At 38.5% G+C, this 17,541-nt stretch overlaps 1 protein-coding gene across 19 annotated transcripts in view; it reads left to right on the top strand.

The window, feature by feature from the left end:
• CADPS2 (calcium dependent secretion activator 2) overlaps window positions 1-17,541 on the top strand; it is a 532,394-nt gene that overhangs the window by 433,441 nt on the left and 81,412 nt on the right. For 11 of the 19 annotated variants that reach the window (XM_044246471.1, XM_044246477.1, XM_044246469.1 and 8 more), the window contains 2 exons: window positions 6,863-6,966; window positions 8,603-8,611. In XM_044246471.1, coding sequence (XP_044102406.1) covers window positions 6,863-6,966; window positions 8,603-8,611 — 113 coding nt within the window. The remainder of the gene's footprint in view (window positions 1-6,862; window positions 6,967-8,602; window positions 8,612-17,541) is intronic. The other 8 variants (XM_044246482.1, XM_044246480.1, XM_044246478.1 and 5 more) reach the window with 1 other exon arrangement.

The raw sequence follows: 17,541 nt of genomic DNA, 5'->3' as shown, positions 1-17,541 counted from the left end.
CTGTGCTTTACAAGCTTTCCAGGAGGTTCTGGTGCCTGCTGGAGTTGAGAATGACAAGCCTATTGGGAGTTATATATATTCCGTTCATTGATTAAAGGAATATATATTCCAGCACTCAGAGAACTACGCTCGCATTTAGGTTTCATTCAGACCAGGAACGGGTCAATGTGAGGTTATTCTCTTGCATTAATTGATAGTATCAAGTCTTGGGGGGGTGGGATGTTGGGCAAGTTGGAGTCAGGTTGGCCCTGAAGGGTTGGGGAAATGGAGTTGAGTTTTAGAAACCACTTCTCCTCTAGATCCTGAGGCAACCTTCTTAGCAAATTACATCCTGTTCCTTCTAGGTGACTAAGTCAAAGGAGAGCTCCCCAAATTAGGTTGCCATACGTCTGGAAAGTGGCAGGCAGGCTTGGAGAGAGACAGGTGGTTTTGCTTAATGGGAAAGAAAGTATTTGATCTTCTACCCTCCTCTCCATTTTGGGAGGAGAAGTCCCACGAGCACTGAGATCTGGCCAGGACTGGGACCCTCAGGGGCCTGGTGGGGCTGGCCTCTGGTGCTGTGTCGCCACAGGTTGCGGTGGCTAGAGCCAGACGATGGGTCAGAGAAACACCTCAATGAAAGTTTCAACTTTCCAGTTGAGTCATCAGTCTGGATCCTGCAAAGGGGGAGAACATTGACATCAACAGAAATTAAGATTAAAATTAGGACAGAATCAGGGGCCAGTAGAAATTCCCTGAACCCGCTAGACTGGTCTAAAGGACTTTATAAGTGGAAGAAGACATGTAACATGGAGCAGTAGCTCAGATGGAACCTTTTCTGATCCAATAGGAACACATCCTTTACACACCCATAGCGGTGTGCAGTGTGTGTGTGTGTGAGGGAGAGAGAGAGACAGAGATGTGGTGCCTTGTATTTCTGTAAGGCGAGAAAGGAGGAAGCAGTGAGTACCTGCTTTGGTGGAGGGAGACAGCACAAGGAAATGGAGGGATCCATTCTATCGTTACTCAGCCAGGTCTGAAGGTAGATAAGCTTTCGAACCAGCAGTGCATGGAGTGGATGCTGATCATCCTTGCCTCTGGATGACCTTCGGGTTTCCAGGTAGAAGAAATCAGATGTCATACCCTTGGCCCAACTCTCTTGATCTTTTATACCCAGTAAGGCCAAACCTTACTGCTTGGGTCCCTCCGTGTATCCCAGAGGAATGCTTCCATGTTGCTGATCTCCCTACTCCTTCCAAGCTGTGGTCCTTCGTCTCCTTTCCCTACAAAGTGTTCATGTTTGCCTTTCCTCTTTTTCTTTTTTTTTTTCCTCAGGACCCACAGTTACCCCTACAGTTCCTCCCTAAGTCTTACAAGTTTCTCACCTCAGTGTCCTGAGTGTCAGGGCTTTCTCCTCATCCATCTGATTGATGTTCGTTAGAGGATGGGAGAAGCAAAACAGTGAGTGTGTTTCTTTTCTTTCTTTTTTTTTCTTCAGACAGAAGGATTAGAAAGGTGGGAACCTTCAGTGTTAGACTGCTGCTAGCTTTCTCTGATCTAAGATTTCGACCTCAAACACATACCCATTAAAAGAAGCAGCATTTCTTTCTAAAGATCCCCATGTTATCCATGAGCAATTTAAAGCCTTCCTATTGACTTATCTTTGATCCTATCTCATGCTCAATAATAATGCTGTTCTTGCATATTGAGTGCAGTTAATTCAGTCTCTATCAGAGCTTTATAGCAGGACTTCCTCAAACTTAACAAAAACAGATAGTATGCATCTATCTTCTACCTTATAATCTGGTTAGGGAGAAAGATACAGAAATTCTTGGAGGCAGAAATATTACCTTGTTCATCGTTGTATCCCCTCAGTTGTTAGTACATTACCTTCCAGGCAAAAGTGTCTATTGAATCAAATTCAGGGTCACAAAATCGGGATACTGAAGAACCAAGCAAGAAATCTTAGTGCATGTATAGGAATTACTTTTTGATGCACTCCAGCCAGTTATCATGACCTAGATGCAAGGGAGAGAAGTATTATGATGGCGTTATTGCCATGGTCCTTCAATCCACCATCTTGAATTCTTTTCTTTTCCCCCCATTGGAATTTTCAAACTTTTTTTTAATTATTATTTTGTTTAGTATCAGTGTTTTGTTTAGTTGCAAGTATAGGTCTGAGTTTGTAAGAGTTAAGGTCAAGTACCCTATAAATTTTTCCATATCCTATATGGGGGAAAAAAAAGGACTGAAATTATCTTATTGGTCTTTTTTCCAGGTCCCCTCACAACCTTCACTCTGAGCATTACTGTGTATCCTACCACTAGAGATTTTGACAGGAAATGGCTGGAAGGGAGGTAGCTGGGGAGAATGTGCTGGAAGTATGCAATGGGGGAGCAGAATTAAAACCTACCAAGCTTTCTTCTTACATCTCCCCACCTCCCTACCTTTTCTCCAGGAATTGCTCTGAGCAGCTGGGGAGTGTTATTGTAAAAAAGTAAAAGTGTTCCAAAATGAAGAAACATACCTGAGAGCAATGCATTGAAAGTCATAAAGAAGCCTCACTACTCTGGGCATATTCACTGTAACTTATTATTTGAAATGTATTACCACAATCAGCACCTTGGTGTGATGTTTGTAGAATATAGAGATATCTGTAACAATGTAAAAATGTTTAAAAAGTGAAAGTGAATATTTTAAGGAGGCATTCTCAAATATTCAGTGCTCAGATTTTTTAAAGGGCTATTGATAACCTTGCTGTCTAATAGAGTTCTGACTACAGAACGCATTAAACTTCTTGGCGGTAGTCAAATGAGTGACAGCCAGAGGCGACGTACACAGTGTACTTGATAAAAATGCTATTTATTTAAAGGATTAGAGTGGCCATTATGTTTAAGTACAAAGTTCTTCTCCTCTCAATAAATTTAGTCTAGAAAAAAATAAAACGTTTTAGACTGTTTTTAAGTTTCAGTAGAACACAGGGTCCTCTCAGAGCTTTACTTAAGCTAATGTCAAACGTAAAAGCTGGTTTTGACATATTCACACGTACACAGAAGTAAGTTTTCAGGTTGTTCCTGTGATTGGTCTCGATTATTGCATACTTGTGGCTAAGGATATGGTGACTTTATAAACTCTTCAAACGTTCAGCCATTTCAGAATTTTCTATTGGATATATACAGGCAGTTGAGTGTGTGTGTATGTGTGTGTGTTATTCGGAGAGCTGAAAGTGAAAAAGATTTCAAGTCTTTGTCTTATTGCTGCTTACCTGGCATCAGAGGTAAGATTTTAATTCTCTCTCAGCTAGTGCCCTGTATGACCTTGGACACGTTCCTTAACCTCTCCCAAGAACTCTTTTTCCTAATCTGGAAACGAGAGCCATGATTATCTAACTGGCAGAATGGTTGTAAGGATTCAGTAAATAATGTACTGAAGTAGGTAGGAAAAATAAGTTCTTTTGTGACAAAAATAAAGATTGTTGCCTTTCTATTTGCTTATGAAACATGATGTAAAATAAACATAGGAATATGTTTAAACAATATAATACAATGTCAAGAAAGCCCAACACTTATATTTATAGGAGGCATAGAATTCACTAGCTAGAAGAAGTGTAGCAATTATACGGTTCAGTGGACTCTTAGCATGTGTTTGGCTTATGGGCCACTTTGAAAACCTGAAAGTTACAATCCTTCTCTCCTCCAAATGCCTCTCTTCACAGAAATTAGCATATAATTTGAAGGACACACCCTAAAATTTAGTCCTAATCCCTAAATCCCTTGGGCTCTGAGTTCTCAATGTAATTCACCACTTTCCATCACAAGATGGAAAAATTAAGGCATAGAAGTGGCATGCTCTTGAGAATTAAAAACGATTTTAAGAACTCTTTTACAAAGAAGTCTTTCTCAAATCCTTTAAGAACACAGCGCCCATCAGTTTTTTGAGCATCGTTCTCGGACTGCCGCTGCACGTCATTGGTGGACTTGCTGACTAGTCCACCATTGGTGTGTTAGTGACCGAAGAGCTATTCGCCATCTCACACACAGTTACTTGAAATAATTTGGGTATTGATTTTACTTTTAACAGGGTTTTTCTTTAAAAAAAAAAGAAAGTGTTCTTGTATTGTCAGTAAACATTCATTAGGTACCTGTGATATTGAGAACACAAGATAACGAGACCCCGTCTCTGACTTTGATTTGGACCCTGTGGAGTAAACAGGCTCCTAAGTGCGTAAGAGGGAAGCTCAGAGAGAGGAACAACTCATTCAGACCACCAACTTTGAAAAGGTCCCACATTTAAGGTAACGTTCAAGTTGTATCTTCGGTGATAAGTAGGAGTTTCGTAGGCAGAGAATCCAAAGATCTTAACTCCCTGTATGTGTCAGATTTTGCAATGCTTACTTATCTTTTTAGTTTAGAATAACTACTTTATACATATATGGAAATTAGTCCTAAAATATATGGAATGTCCCACTGAAGACCCATTCCCTAGCTTCATCAACCATGTGCCCTCACTCCCTGAGCCACAGTCTCCGAACCTTGGGGTCATTCTCTTCTGTGGCTTGCAATTTCTACTTACTCACAAGGGCTTGCAACTTCTTTCTTCAGTGCATCCCTGCACCTCCCTATTCTGTTTCCGCTATCATCTTCCCATAGTTCTCTGTTTTCTAGACCTGACCCGGGTTGTACAATCTTACCAATCCTTTTTTTCTACACAACCACAGATGCATTTTCCTAAAATTAATTTAGTTTGAAGCCTTGCAAAGAAACACTTACTTTAAGTTAGACACGGGACATAGTTATACAGTGTACTTATCATCTCACCAAAAGCCTGCCACAGTCTGACCTGGGGCTCATCACCCATTGTTCTCCAGCACGTTTGTACTCCAGCCAGCCAAGGGCAAGGCAGAGATGGTAAGAGCCCACATTAAGCTCAGGTCTCACCTACTCCACTTGCTAGCTGTTGCACTTGACCTGTCCAAGCTTGTTTCCTTATCTACAAGTTACATGGACAAATAACCAAAGAACTTAGAGCTTTTGAGGAATTTAGTGTGATGATGCATGGAAAGTGCCTGGTGCTATGCCTGACACATTCATTGGCTCTCAGTAAATGGTAACATTTGGAATCATCATCATCAACTTCCTTTGGAATGCACTGCATCTCCATCACACAGTCATTTCTAAAAACCCATCCTCTACTTACCCAGGTCATTTGTTATTCCTTTAGGACCTGCTTCAGATCCTACTTACATTCCTGCTGATTCCTCTCCCCAAACCCACCTGCTCTCAGCCATTCTCACCTCTCCTACATTACTGCCATATTTGCTTTACAGTGTTTCCAAACTCTTCTTAAGGATCTTGTCTTCCTCAGCAGACTTAAGTAAGTAGAGCTGCCCCCAAGTGGAGTAGACTGTCTTGCAAAGTCATGAGCCTCCTTGACTTCACCCTCTTTTGAGGATGTTGAAGTGATCATGAAACAGATGGAAGATTGGATAGTTGATGTCTAAGGATCCTTTCAGTAGTGATTGTTGGAGTCTGAGTTGTTTAAGATCAGGGGCATGGCTTATACCTCCTCCTACTTCTCACAGTTAAGAACATTGTAGGCACACTCCATTACGTGGTGTTTGGCAGACTGGTTTTCTGCTCTTGATCCCTGTCACAGACAAACAGTGGTTTTCCATCCTGCAGGGAGGTTTAAGAGGATGAGTGCAAGGTTAGGGGGTGGAAACCCCCATGTTTATCGCACTGGGACCTATAGTAAACTTACAGTGAATGTTTAATGAACAAGCACCAGCCATAAGCAATGTTTCACTGCATCATTGCATATCCTTTGGAAACGAGCAAATGGAAGAGCATCCTCCAAATTTAAGGCTGAAGTTTTAGAAAGAAGTTAAAAGAAAAGATGCATTGCCAAAAAACGAAACTCCTTAGGTTCCACAGCAAAAGCTCTTTTTCTGAAAATTTTATTTCTCTTCCTTACAACCTCCTTCCTGGAACAAAGAGAGAGTCCATGAATATAACACAGTGTTTATCTTCCGTGTCTTTATTGGAAACAGTGTTCTTCACATTCAATTTTGAAATGGTTTCATTACACAGGGCACCTCTAATTTCTGCCAGTTTCTTGTATCTCTAAAATCAACTGCTTTTCCTTCTCTGTTGCTGAATTTAGGGTAGCTGTACTTAATCCGTGGCCTGGCCTTTTCATACCAGTTTGCCTCGATGCCGAAAGAACCTTCAGCTTTAAAGAATGCCTCCCCAGCCCTCTGCAGATAGAGAAGGGGACAGGGTGACATAAAGGTGGATAGGGGAGGAAGGGAGGAAATCAGCTCATTGAAGGTTGTCAGACTACTTTAGGTGACTTTATACTTCTTGATTTAATCAACATAAACTATATAGACATTTCAGGCTGAGAATTTAAGTAGCAACAACAACAACAAAAAGAAAACCATGGTTTTGCTGTCAGGAATGACTCATCTGGTAAGAATGGTATTGTATTGGTAATACAATACAGAGAGAAGGAAAAGACTGTGGTATCTGCTCTCTTTGTGTTTTTGACCTTGAGGAGAATTATAACTTGTTTGTTGCGGAAGTTGAGCATCTGATGTGCTGATGCACCTGTTCGTTCTTATATATTAAATGTCGCAGCACTTGCAGTTCCTGGGATTGCTTTGTGGGTGAAATATTTTCTGCAATCTGGTGAACTGTTCGTTGTTTTTTTTTTTTTTTTTTTTTTTTTTAAAGAACGTATCTATTTGTGTATTTTGCATCTCTTATTTCTCAAAAATACGCTTTCTATTCTATTTCAACCCCTTGGTCTCCTCATTGTAAACTGGAATATGTTTGGCTCTTTATTTTCAAGGTCACATTATTATGATTTCTTTTTAACATAGAGACCATGAACCAGGCACCTCCTGCTAGAAAGCTGGAAGAGGTTCTTCATCTAGCAGAGCTCTGCATAGAAGTCTTACAGCAGAATGAAGAGCATCATGCAGAGGTGATGACTTGTTCTAACTGTCATATAAAGCTTCATATAATGCTTTGCTGTAGTGGGAACAACACTGAGGGAGTGGCCTGCCCATAGATTTGATATACGTGTGGCCATCTACCTGTAAAAAACTGAGACCATGTGTGCATTTCCCTGATACACAATTCCTATATGTTACGAAGGGGCCGTTTGTGTGTATGATTTGTCATCTATTGCTGACAACAGTCCAGCACATGGGAAAGCTTATGGGGTCTGCCAAAGGTGTACCAGTAGTAAGAAGCAAAGGTAGAGCACAAACCCCATCTCTTGATGCCATGATTGCTTTAGTTTGGAAATGTAAATTCATCAGTGTGCAAAAGGAAAAGTAGTGATCCGCTAAAACAAAATCAAATAGAAGACATCCGTAACTGTATGACTGAGAACTAGTCTTTTATTCTTACCATCAGACTTTTCTTAAAATTTTCACTAAGCTTTTATTGTTTATAGTTTTCTGAAGTTTTCATTAGATATTAACATTCCCTCTGTAGAGTAGTATTTCCCCAGGCCAACTGCTTGTTCTAAGACTTAAAAGTCTTTCTAATAGTCTTTCCAAACCTCTTTCTAATAGTCATGAGTTTATTTAAACCAAAAAAAAAAAAGGGTTTTTTTGGCACTTAGAATTGGGTGGGGAGTGCTCACTTTGGCAGCATGTATACTAAAATTGGAACGGATTGGATGGGGAAAATATATGGAATTAAGTAAATATAACAAATTTCACTGTTCTAACAGTGCTCTTATTCCTGAAGAAGCACATGAAATGGGCAAAAAAAAAATTTTTAAGCCCAGATACTTAAGAATTTATACAATATTTATATGTAATGAAGCCAAGTTCCCAAAAATATAAGAAACTATAGGAAGTACATTTTAAGCAAATTCTTAAAAAAGAATATTCATGAAACCTTACTATAGGTTACTAAGATTTATTGTATCTGGTTATAAATATGATCATTCAAAACATCTGCTTTTAGCTCACACTACGGAATCTAGTTTTTACCTTGCATCTGTCATGTGTGAACTTGTTATGGATATTGTATTTTAAACTGAAGAAACAGCTGCTTCAATAATTTGAAATGAATCCCCATGAGGATAGTTTCTGGGCTGGTACCACTGCTATGTTACAATGAGAATGATTGTGTGATAAAATATATGTATGTGTTGTCTTTGTCTTCTATTAAAAGCCATTATCATCGGAGTATTAGACCTTTTGAATTAAAAACTATTTCTGATTGGATATGCAATTGCAGTATAATTCACCTAAACAGGTACATCTAATATTCCCATACAATTCACAGAAACACTATTTAATTTTCCTGCCCTCGTAAGGAAAATAATTACTTTCCTGTTTTTAAATATAATTATTAAATGTTGTCTATGCCATGCAATGACTACATGCTTGTTAAAGATAATGTATCCAAACACAATTAAAACGTAAATAATATTTTCCACTCCACAAAAATATGGTTGACTTTACTGAACAGAGATAATCATAACTTATAAATATTCTACTATAACTATAGAACTGTTATAATGACCTCTTTTAAAAATGCTTAGTAACACTATGGCATTTTCCATCCCCCAATGCTTCCAAATTCTTGGAATCCATCAGGGAAGAGAGGTGAGTAAAACTGTTCCCACTATTATTCTAGCATGGAATAACTTTTTTAGTCAAGGTAAGTTAGAACTCACTTGGACGATAGTTAATTTTAATGCCAACGTAGTTCTCCTTCCAATTAAAGACTATTTCTTGGAATGGGCTTACAATTGTTGTGTTTTGGTAATTGTGTATTATTAATAATTGCATGCATAATTAAGGCCAGCTGAAAGGATTTGGATAATGCAGTTTTCTCTCTTTTTTTTTTGTCATTTTCTTTTTTCTTTTTTTTAAAGATTTTTCTTTTATTTTTTAAGTAATCTCTATACCCAACATGGGGCTCAAATTTACAACACCCAAGATCAAGGGTCACATGCTCTACTGACTAAGCCAGCCAAGTTCCCTGCCTTTTTCTTTTTTTAACCAGAAGATCCAACTTTTCCAAACAATACTGAGGAGTGAATTGGTCTGATTCTGAAGTCATTTCCAGAGTGAATTAGGAGACTGAACTCTGCACTGATCTTTATTCTGCTGGATGTTCAAGCTGGGGTCTCTTTACTCTGTGAGAGAGCACCGGGCTCAGCTCCCTTGGTGGAGGTCAGCACGTCTGCCTCACAGAGTCCTCCCTTTGGCTCCTGCTCAGGCTTCTTTTACTTTCATTCTACCGGTCTCCCAAGGGCAGTTTACTTTCGGGGCTAAGAGGTTGTTTGGATCTTTCAGCAATTTCCCAGTCAAGCAATCTTTGTGTCCTTCACATTTTTTTACAGTGACTGGCTTAGAAGACAGTCCTCCCTTCTCTCGGATGGCCTCTTAACCTCTTCTCTCAGGCTTTTCTCTGACTTGTTTTCTCTTTAAAACGATCACTTAAGATCCTTTCCAGAAGATCTTTAAGGCTGTCTCCACATTCCAGTGACTAGACTGTGCCTGACCAGGAATTTAGGCAAACAGATCTGTATACTGTCCATCCAAAGGCCTCTCCATTTGATGATGGTGGGAGGTCCCAGATGCTGATGAGAAAGCCTTGGGCTCTCACCAGCACCCCGTCTCCACATACACCACCGGACTGATAAGAAAACTGACCCAGAAATGTTGAGCAAGTTGCCACATGCGCACAGGTGGTTAGTGATGGGACTCCAGACCTGGGCGCTTTGCAGAGAACCACACTGTTATTTCTCATTCAATAGAAGGGCGCAGGGGTTGTCTGAGCCTGGATCTGTTGCCAAGTTTCATACCGGGCATCATAGCAGGGGTATAAATGCAGAGCGGATGATTATGGTGCAAGCCTGGAGATGTCCCTTTCCATTCATTCTCTTTCTTTCCTTGCTGGCTGGTGTAGCCTAGGACCCTGCCTAGGGGGATGGAGTCCTGAAAGGATCAGGAGATCAATAAGATCAATACAAGCACAGCTCAAGTTGCCGCTTTGTTGGTTATTATGACAGCAGATTCTTGACTTAGGTCCCTAAAATAGTCTAAATGTAATATTGTCCACCATGTCGGTGATACTGAAGCAAAAACAATGCTTGGCAGCAATTTGGTATTTGCATCACAGGTTCAGTACACGCAGCTGGATCACCTTGCGCTTCAGCTGCCTGTGCCCCAGACCCTCCAGCAACAGAGGCAGGACAGGAAAGGAGTTCAGTGTGGATACACACAGTTGCACATCTGCTCACGCACATAAACATCAGCATCTGAACCAGGTTATGTTTCTGGTTGGATTCTAACACGAAGAGAAGGGGTATTTGATATTTTTTTCCCATGTGTTTTGCTTCTCTGTGACCTTCTTTTCTCACTAGCATGCACATCTAAGGAACATCTTAAAGTCTGGTTATTTGTTCATGAATAAGGTCTGTTTACTACCTACTACTAACTAAATCTCAGTAATCTCAACAATTGAATTACTGTTAATTACATAGTATTTATATCTGGACAACCAGGTAGATAGCCATTTAGATAAACCAGCATTTTTTTAGGGTGGTTTTAGGTTTAGGGTTAGATGAGCCTCTCGTCCAACAAATACCCCTCATCACGGAAGATGAAGACCAGCAAGTGGTTTTGAGATGGGAGAGTTAGAGAGGCATTTGCAGTTGCATTTGAGTTAGAGAGTTAGAATTGCATTTGCCACCGTAACTCTCAAATGAAATTCCATGGGTATGAATATCCCACCAAAAATGTTTGTTAATTATTTAGTAATTTTTAATACTATATATATAGTATATATAATAATATATAACAATAAGAGTGGTATTTTACCCTGACTTATGCTTTAAGATATTTTCCGTTTATCGTCACACTCAGTTACTTCAATATCTATATTCATGTATGGACCCAACGAGGGAGCGATTTTGTTGAATTGAAAGAGTTGTAAAACACTGATGGTTGGCCTGACAGTGGTTTAGCTGTCACCCTCTAGTCTATTCTCCTGGCTCCTCAGAAGAGCTTACATGTTTCTAGAATGTCGCCCATCAGTGTTACATTGCCTGGGTGTGTGTGTATGTGTGTGTGTGTGTGTGTGTTGGGGCTAGAGGTTATTCAAGACACTGGACTATCTCCTGAACTTTCAGGATCATCTACAAAATACAGGATTGCAAACTGATCTTTTCTTGGGGAAAAATGAGCACACACAGCAGCCCAAAACCAGATTCACAGGTTTCCTCATTGAGGCAGCCATTTTCTTTTTTATGGTTGTAAATTATAAATTTTAACTAGATGGTGAGTGTAAAAGTAATGAAAAGCCTCTGCCCTCAGAGAAATTAGAAAATATATAAAGAAATAAGATACTAATAGATGTGGGGTGCCTGGGTGGCTCAGTGGGTTAAGCCACTGCCTTCGGCTCAGGTCATGATCTCAGGGTCCTGGGATCGAGTCCCGCATCGGGCTCTCTGCTCAGCAGGGAGCCTGCTTCCTCCTCTCTCTGTCTGCCTGCCTCTCTGCCTACTTGTAATCTCTCTCTGTCAAATAAATAAATAAAATCTTTAAAAAAAAAGATATTAATAGATGCTCTTGCAGGAAGAAAAAAAAAACAAAACAAAACAGGACACTACCAGTGGTCTGAGTGGCAAAATATGATAGATATACAGATGGACAGACAGGTAATGTGCTATATATAGTTAATTAAGAAGAGTCTGCATATATAAGAGCTTGATCTCTGCATTCCAGCTGACCTGGATTCAAATTATTGTTCTGTCACCTACCAACTATTTGACTTTGGGCAAGTCGTTTAATCTCCCTGAATTTGCCGCCCAACAAATTAAGGATAATTATGCCATCTACCTTTCTGGAAGGGTTATTTGGAGGGTTAATAATGTAACGTATAAAGAGCCTTTAGAACAATACTTGGCATGTAAAATATCTCAACTCACATTATAAGATCCGTATGGATTTCAGCTCATTTCTGTAATTACTGATAGTGATTAGTTTTTTGCTTTTGTAGATCAGGAGATTTTCATACTCATAGAATTTTCATTACAATGCGAAGGGATATTCAGACAAGTATTATTGCCAGTTTGCAGATGAGGAAATAGAAATCCACCCAGGGAACTGATTTGCCCAGGAGCGTTCAAGTCTCCCCACTAAGTGCAGAAGCTCAGTACTCACTGCCAGGTTCGGGGTGCCTTCTTAGCTGCCACTGTTTCCAATAACATTCAGAAAACAAACACAACTTTAAAGTATTGTCTCCTGGCCACGTATATTGTTTTCACTGTATAAGATTTTTAGTGTTAGAACTTTGATAGAAATGATTTGGCTAAAGACTTTTCATCAAGTTTTGTTTTGTATTTTCCTCTTCATCAAATTAAACGTTGCCTCTGCCTCTGCCATCTCATTTACACTAATTAGTGACTTAGCATTAGAGCCAGGGTGACTTTAACCCAGATGATCATGACTTGGTTAGTGCACTACAGCTGGATGCATTTCTGAGTGGGGCTTCCTTCACCCTGGTGGAGATCCTGGTGCTCTGGACCCTCTACCATCTCCCATGAAGTGGTCCTCAAGGGAGGACATCACACAGCCTCTCTTCTTACTGACAGTTGGTGGGGAGAGGACTGCCCCGCAGCAGGATGGCAGAAAAGATGAGGGGATAGGTGTAGAATCCACCCTGTGTTCTTAAGGCAGCAGACTGTGACCCTTGCTTTTCCTTTTCAAAGACTGTGATTGCTGAAAGCTTTCTCCTCTCACCTCTAGGAGAACGATAAGCTTTCATCACAGATCAGCTGACATTCGTCAGACATACAGTTTTACACACAGGTGTATACTTCTGCAAAACAGGATGAAAATTTTGAATTGATGGCGAAATCTTGCTATCCTGAAGATACTTTTTTTTTTTTTTTTAAAGAAAATTCTATTCCATTTTATTTCATTCTGCCCTTGTGGCTTTGTCTTCCAAGTTCACTTTAAAAAGAGCTATGGAAAAAAAAAAAGAGCTATGGAAATTTTTCCAAGTCTTGAAACAATCCTGACCTAACATAATTGTTATTTTCTTAATTTAATTTAATTTTTAGATTTTATTTATTTATTTGAGAGAAAGAGAGAATGGGAGAAACCACGAGAGGGGAGAGGGTCAAAGGGAGAAACAGACTCCCCGCTGAGCAGGGAGCCCGATGCAGGATTCAATTTTGGGACTCCAGGATCATGATCTGAGCCAAAGGCAGTTGCCTAACCAACTGAGCCACCCAGAAACCCCTATGTTCTTAATTTTAATCTTTTGAAAAAGCATGATGAGCTAGAGGTGAGACTTTAAACTGTCTTTGCAGTACTGCATTTTTTTTTTTTTTAAGAGAGAGCTCCAGCAGGGAGAGGCAGACGGAGAATGAGAGAGAACCTTAAGCAGGCTCCACAGTCAGCATGGAGTCCAACATGGGACTCAGTCTGACAGCCCTGAGATCATGATCTGAGACAAAGTCAAGAGTCAGACACTTACAAACTGAGCCCCTCAGGTGCCTCATGCTGCATTTTTATTAGAATTTCTATCCTGTTTGACCTAGAGTAGGTCAGGTCACCTGACTAGTGTCAGATGCGTCACTGCTATAGCTCTAAAAAACAAGAGTAAAACCCATGTCATGGAATTATACTGTTTTATTTGTTTACTTATGTATTACTTGTCATATACCCATTTTAGTAGATAGTTTAAAAGGATTCAAAGATAATATTTTGAAAGAGCAATAGCTCATGACATAGCGCATACCATATCCAGCAGTTTTGCACATTTATATATTTGTAGCAGCAAAGTCAAAGTCCCAAGCCTTGAGCCAGGCATTGAGTGTCCCTAAGTCTAATATCTGTATTTTTCCTAGTAGGCAATATTTTCTTATATTTGCCATCCATTAATTCATCATATGGTGATTTCTCTTATTAATATGTTGAACATTATTCTTGTGATACAAGTTTTTAAGAAAGTACCCAATGTGATGGGGCAACAAGATGGTCCAATTGGTTAAGTATCTGACTTTGACTCAAGTCATGATCCCAGGGTCCTGGGCTCGAGCGCTGAGTCCAGCCCCACTTCTAGCCCTGCATCATGCTCCACGCTCAGCAGGGTTTCTCCCTCTGCCCCTACCCCTGCTTGAACTTTCACTTTGTCTCTATCAAATAAAGAAATAAAATATTTTTAAAAAGAAAAAAAGAAAGAAAATACCCAGTGTGTTGATATTTTATAATCCATTTTGTTTTGTGGTTTGACTATCGTGTGGTTTTAATGTAATTTACCTTTTAAGAAATTAAATGGAAATTTTACAACCATGTATCTCTTAGAAAGTTCTTGAAAGTAAATATTGACTTCTCTGGCTATAGTATGATGAATCCTTTTTTAAGTGATTAGTTTTGATTGGAAGAATAATAAAAAATTCTATATCCCAGAAGTGTGAATGTTTTGTAGTTATTTGGTTAAAAAGTTGTAACACCAGCAAAAGATGAACTTTAAAAGGGGAGGAAGGGGGTGCATAACTGGGTCAGTCTGTAGAGCCTGTGGCTCTTGCTCTTGGGGTCATGAGTTCAAGACCCATGTTGGGTGTAGAGTTTACTTAATAAATAAAATAAAATAAAATAAAAATTGTTAAGGGAAGGGGGAAAGACCTGAAAAACAATTCACTAAAAACAGTATGGGATCCTTATTCATTTGAAAAATGTGTTCAAACTCATTCTTAATTAAAGAAATGCAAATTAAAACAAAACTGAGATCAGATAGCCAGAGAAATCCACATTACTTTCTTGTGTGAGTTAACAGGAGATGTAATCTCTAAGCAAAATGCTGAGTAGGTAATAATAGCAGTTTACTATAGGCCCTATACTGTGCAACAGATCTCTAAGAGCTGTTTATCTTGTATAAAAATTCTTTGTATCCTTTCACTAATACCTCCCTATTTCACACTCCCCTCCATCCACCCCAAGCATTCAATCCTCTGAAACCACCGTTCTACTCTCTGCTCCTAGGGATTTGACTATTTTAGATCCCTCATTTAAATGAGGTCATTTAGTATTTGTCCTTTTGTGTCTGGAGTATTTCACTCAGCATAACATGCTCTGGGATTAACCATGTTGCTGAAAATGGCAAAATTTCCTTCTTTTCTAAGGCTGAAAAATATTCCATTGTATATAAATGTCATATTTTCTTTATTCATCTATTGGTGGATATCTAGATTGCTCCCATGTCTTAGCTATTGTGAATAATGCTACAGTGAACATGGCAATGCAGATATCTGTTTAAGATTCTGATTTCAACTCCTTCAGATGTAAACTCAGAAATGAGATTTCTAGGTCATATGGTACTGCTATTTTTAATTTTTTGAGAAATCCCCATACTGTTTACCATAGTGGCTGTAGCAATTTACATTCTCACCAACAGTATACAAGACTTCTCTTTTCTCTACATCTTCAATAAAACTTACCTTTGGGGTTGTTTTTTTTTTAATAATAGCCATCCTAATTAGATGTGAGATGATAGTTCATATTGGTTTTGATTTGCATTTGAAAAATCAAATTATGATTAATGATGTTGAGGACCTTTGCATATAGCCGTTGGCCATTTGTAAGGCTTCTTCAGAGAAATATCCATTCAGATCTTTGCCCTTTATTCAAGTTATTTGACGTTCTCGTGCTATTGAGTTGTAGAAGTTCTTTACACATTTGAATATTAACCCTTTTATTAGATAAACTTTTTACAAATATTTTATCCCATTCCATAAGTTGCCTTTTGATCTTATTGATGGTTTCCTTTGCCATGCTGAAGCTTTTTAGTTTGATATAGTCCTACTTATGTATTTTTGCTTTTGTTGTCTGTGCTTTTTGTGTCATATTCAATAAGTCATTAGTTAATGGTCCTTATAATCTTTTTTATTCCTGTGGCATTTGTTGCGATGTCCCCTCTTTCATTTATGATTTTACTTATTTGCATTTTCTATCTTTTTTTTAGTCAAAAGCTTTATTGGTATTTATTTTTTAAGAAACTTAACTCTTAGTTTCATTGATCTCTATTGTTTTGTATTCTCTGTTTCATTTATTTAAGCTCTAATCTTATTTTCTTTCTTTTCCTAACTCCAGACTTAGTTTGTTCTTCTTTTTCTAGTTTCTTGACGTGTGATGTGAGTTGATAGTTTGAGATCTTTCTTCTTTTTTAATATAGATATTTATTGCTATAAACTTCCTTCTTAGTCCTGCTTTTACTGCATCCCATAAATTTTGGTATGTTGTGTTTTCATTTTTGTTTGTCTCAAGATATTTCTGTTTCCTTTGTTTCTTCTTTCACCCAGAGGTTGTTCAAGAATGTCTTGTTTACCTCCATATCTTTGTAAATTTTTCTGTTTTCCTTTTGTACTGACTTCTAATCTCATTCCACTGCTGCTGGAAAAGACATTTGGGGTGATTTCAAAAGTTAAGTTTTTTGTGACTTAGTATGAGATCTATCCTGGGTGTATGTTTGAGAAGAATGTGCAGTCTGTAGCTGTTGGGTAAAATGTTGTATATCTATCTCTTAGATCCATTTAGTCTATAGTGTTATTCAAGTCTGCTGTTTCCTTATTAATTTTCCATCTGGATGAGATCTGTTCATTATTGAAAGTGTACTATCGAAGTCTCCTGTCATAATTGTATTGCTTTCTGTTTCTCCTTTCAAATCTGTCAGTGTTTGTTTTCTATATTTAGGTGCATATATATTTATAATTGTTTTATCTTCCTGGTAAATTGACCCTCTTATCATTATATAGTGACCCGCTTTTTATCCTATGGCAGTTTTTACTTAAAGCCTGTTTTGTTTGCTGTAACTATAATCACCCTTGCTCTCGTTTGGTTACCATTTATATGGAATATCTCTTACCATTCCTTCATTTCAGCCTATGTGTGTCCTTAAATCTAAAGTCTTTCAAAAGCATATAATGGGATCTTGTTGTTTTATTCGTTTATTCAGTCTGTGTCTCTTGACTGGGGAGTTTAATTCATTTACACTTAAACTATTCTTAGGCAAGTGTTTACCTTTTAACTGGACTCCAGACCTTTTAACAGTCCATTTTAAAGTAATAACTTAAATCTAATCACATACAGAAACACTACACTTTTACTACCGCCCCCCCCAAACACACACACACACACACACACACACACACACACACACAAGCTATGTTACTGATGTGAGAATTTACTTCTTCTATACTGGGTATCCATTAACAAATTTTTCTGGTAATAGTCCTTATTAATACTTTTCCCTTTTATGATTCAAAAAAAGCCTTCATTAACACCTTGCATTCTCATGATGAGAGTCATAAAAGTTGAATTGAGACAATTTTCATCCATAACTGAATCTAACATCTTGATCACTTGATATCAGATTTCACATAGCCCAGCCACATTAATAAAGTGGGGAATAATCAGTCTATTCACTGAAGCATGGGATTAGTGGAATCAAGCATTTTGAAAGTCTGTCCTTAAAGAGCTAAGAGAAAAGTATGTTGTAATCTTTCCATGAGAACTCT

The sequence above is a fragment of the Neovison vison genome, chromosome 4 (genome assembly GCF_020171115.1).
Source record: "Neovison vison isolate M4711 chromosome 4, ASM_NN_V1, whole genome shotgun sequence".
Classification (NCBI taxonomy): Eukaryota; Metazoa; Chordata; class Mammalia; order Carnivora; family Mustelidae; genus Neogale; species Neogale vison.
This window is presented reverse-complemented; position numbering and strand designations above follow the sequence as displayed.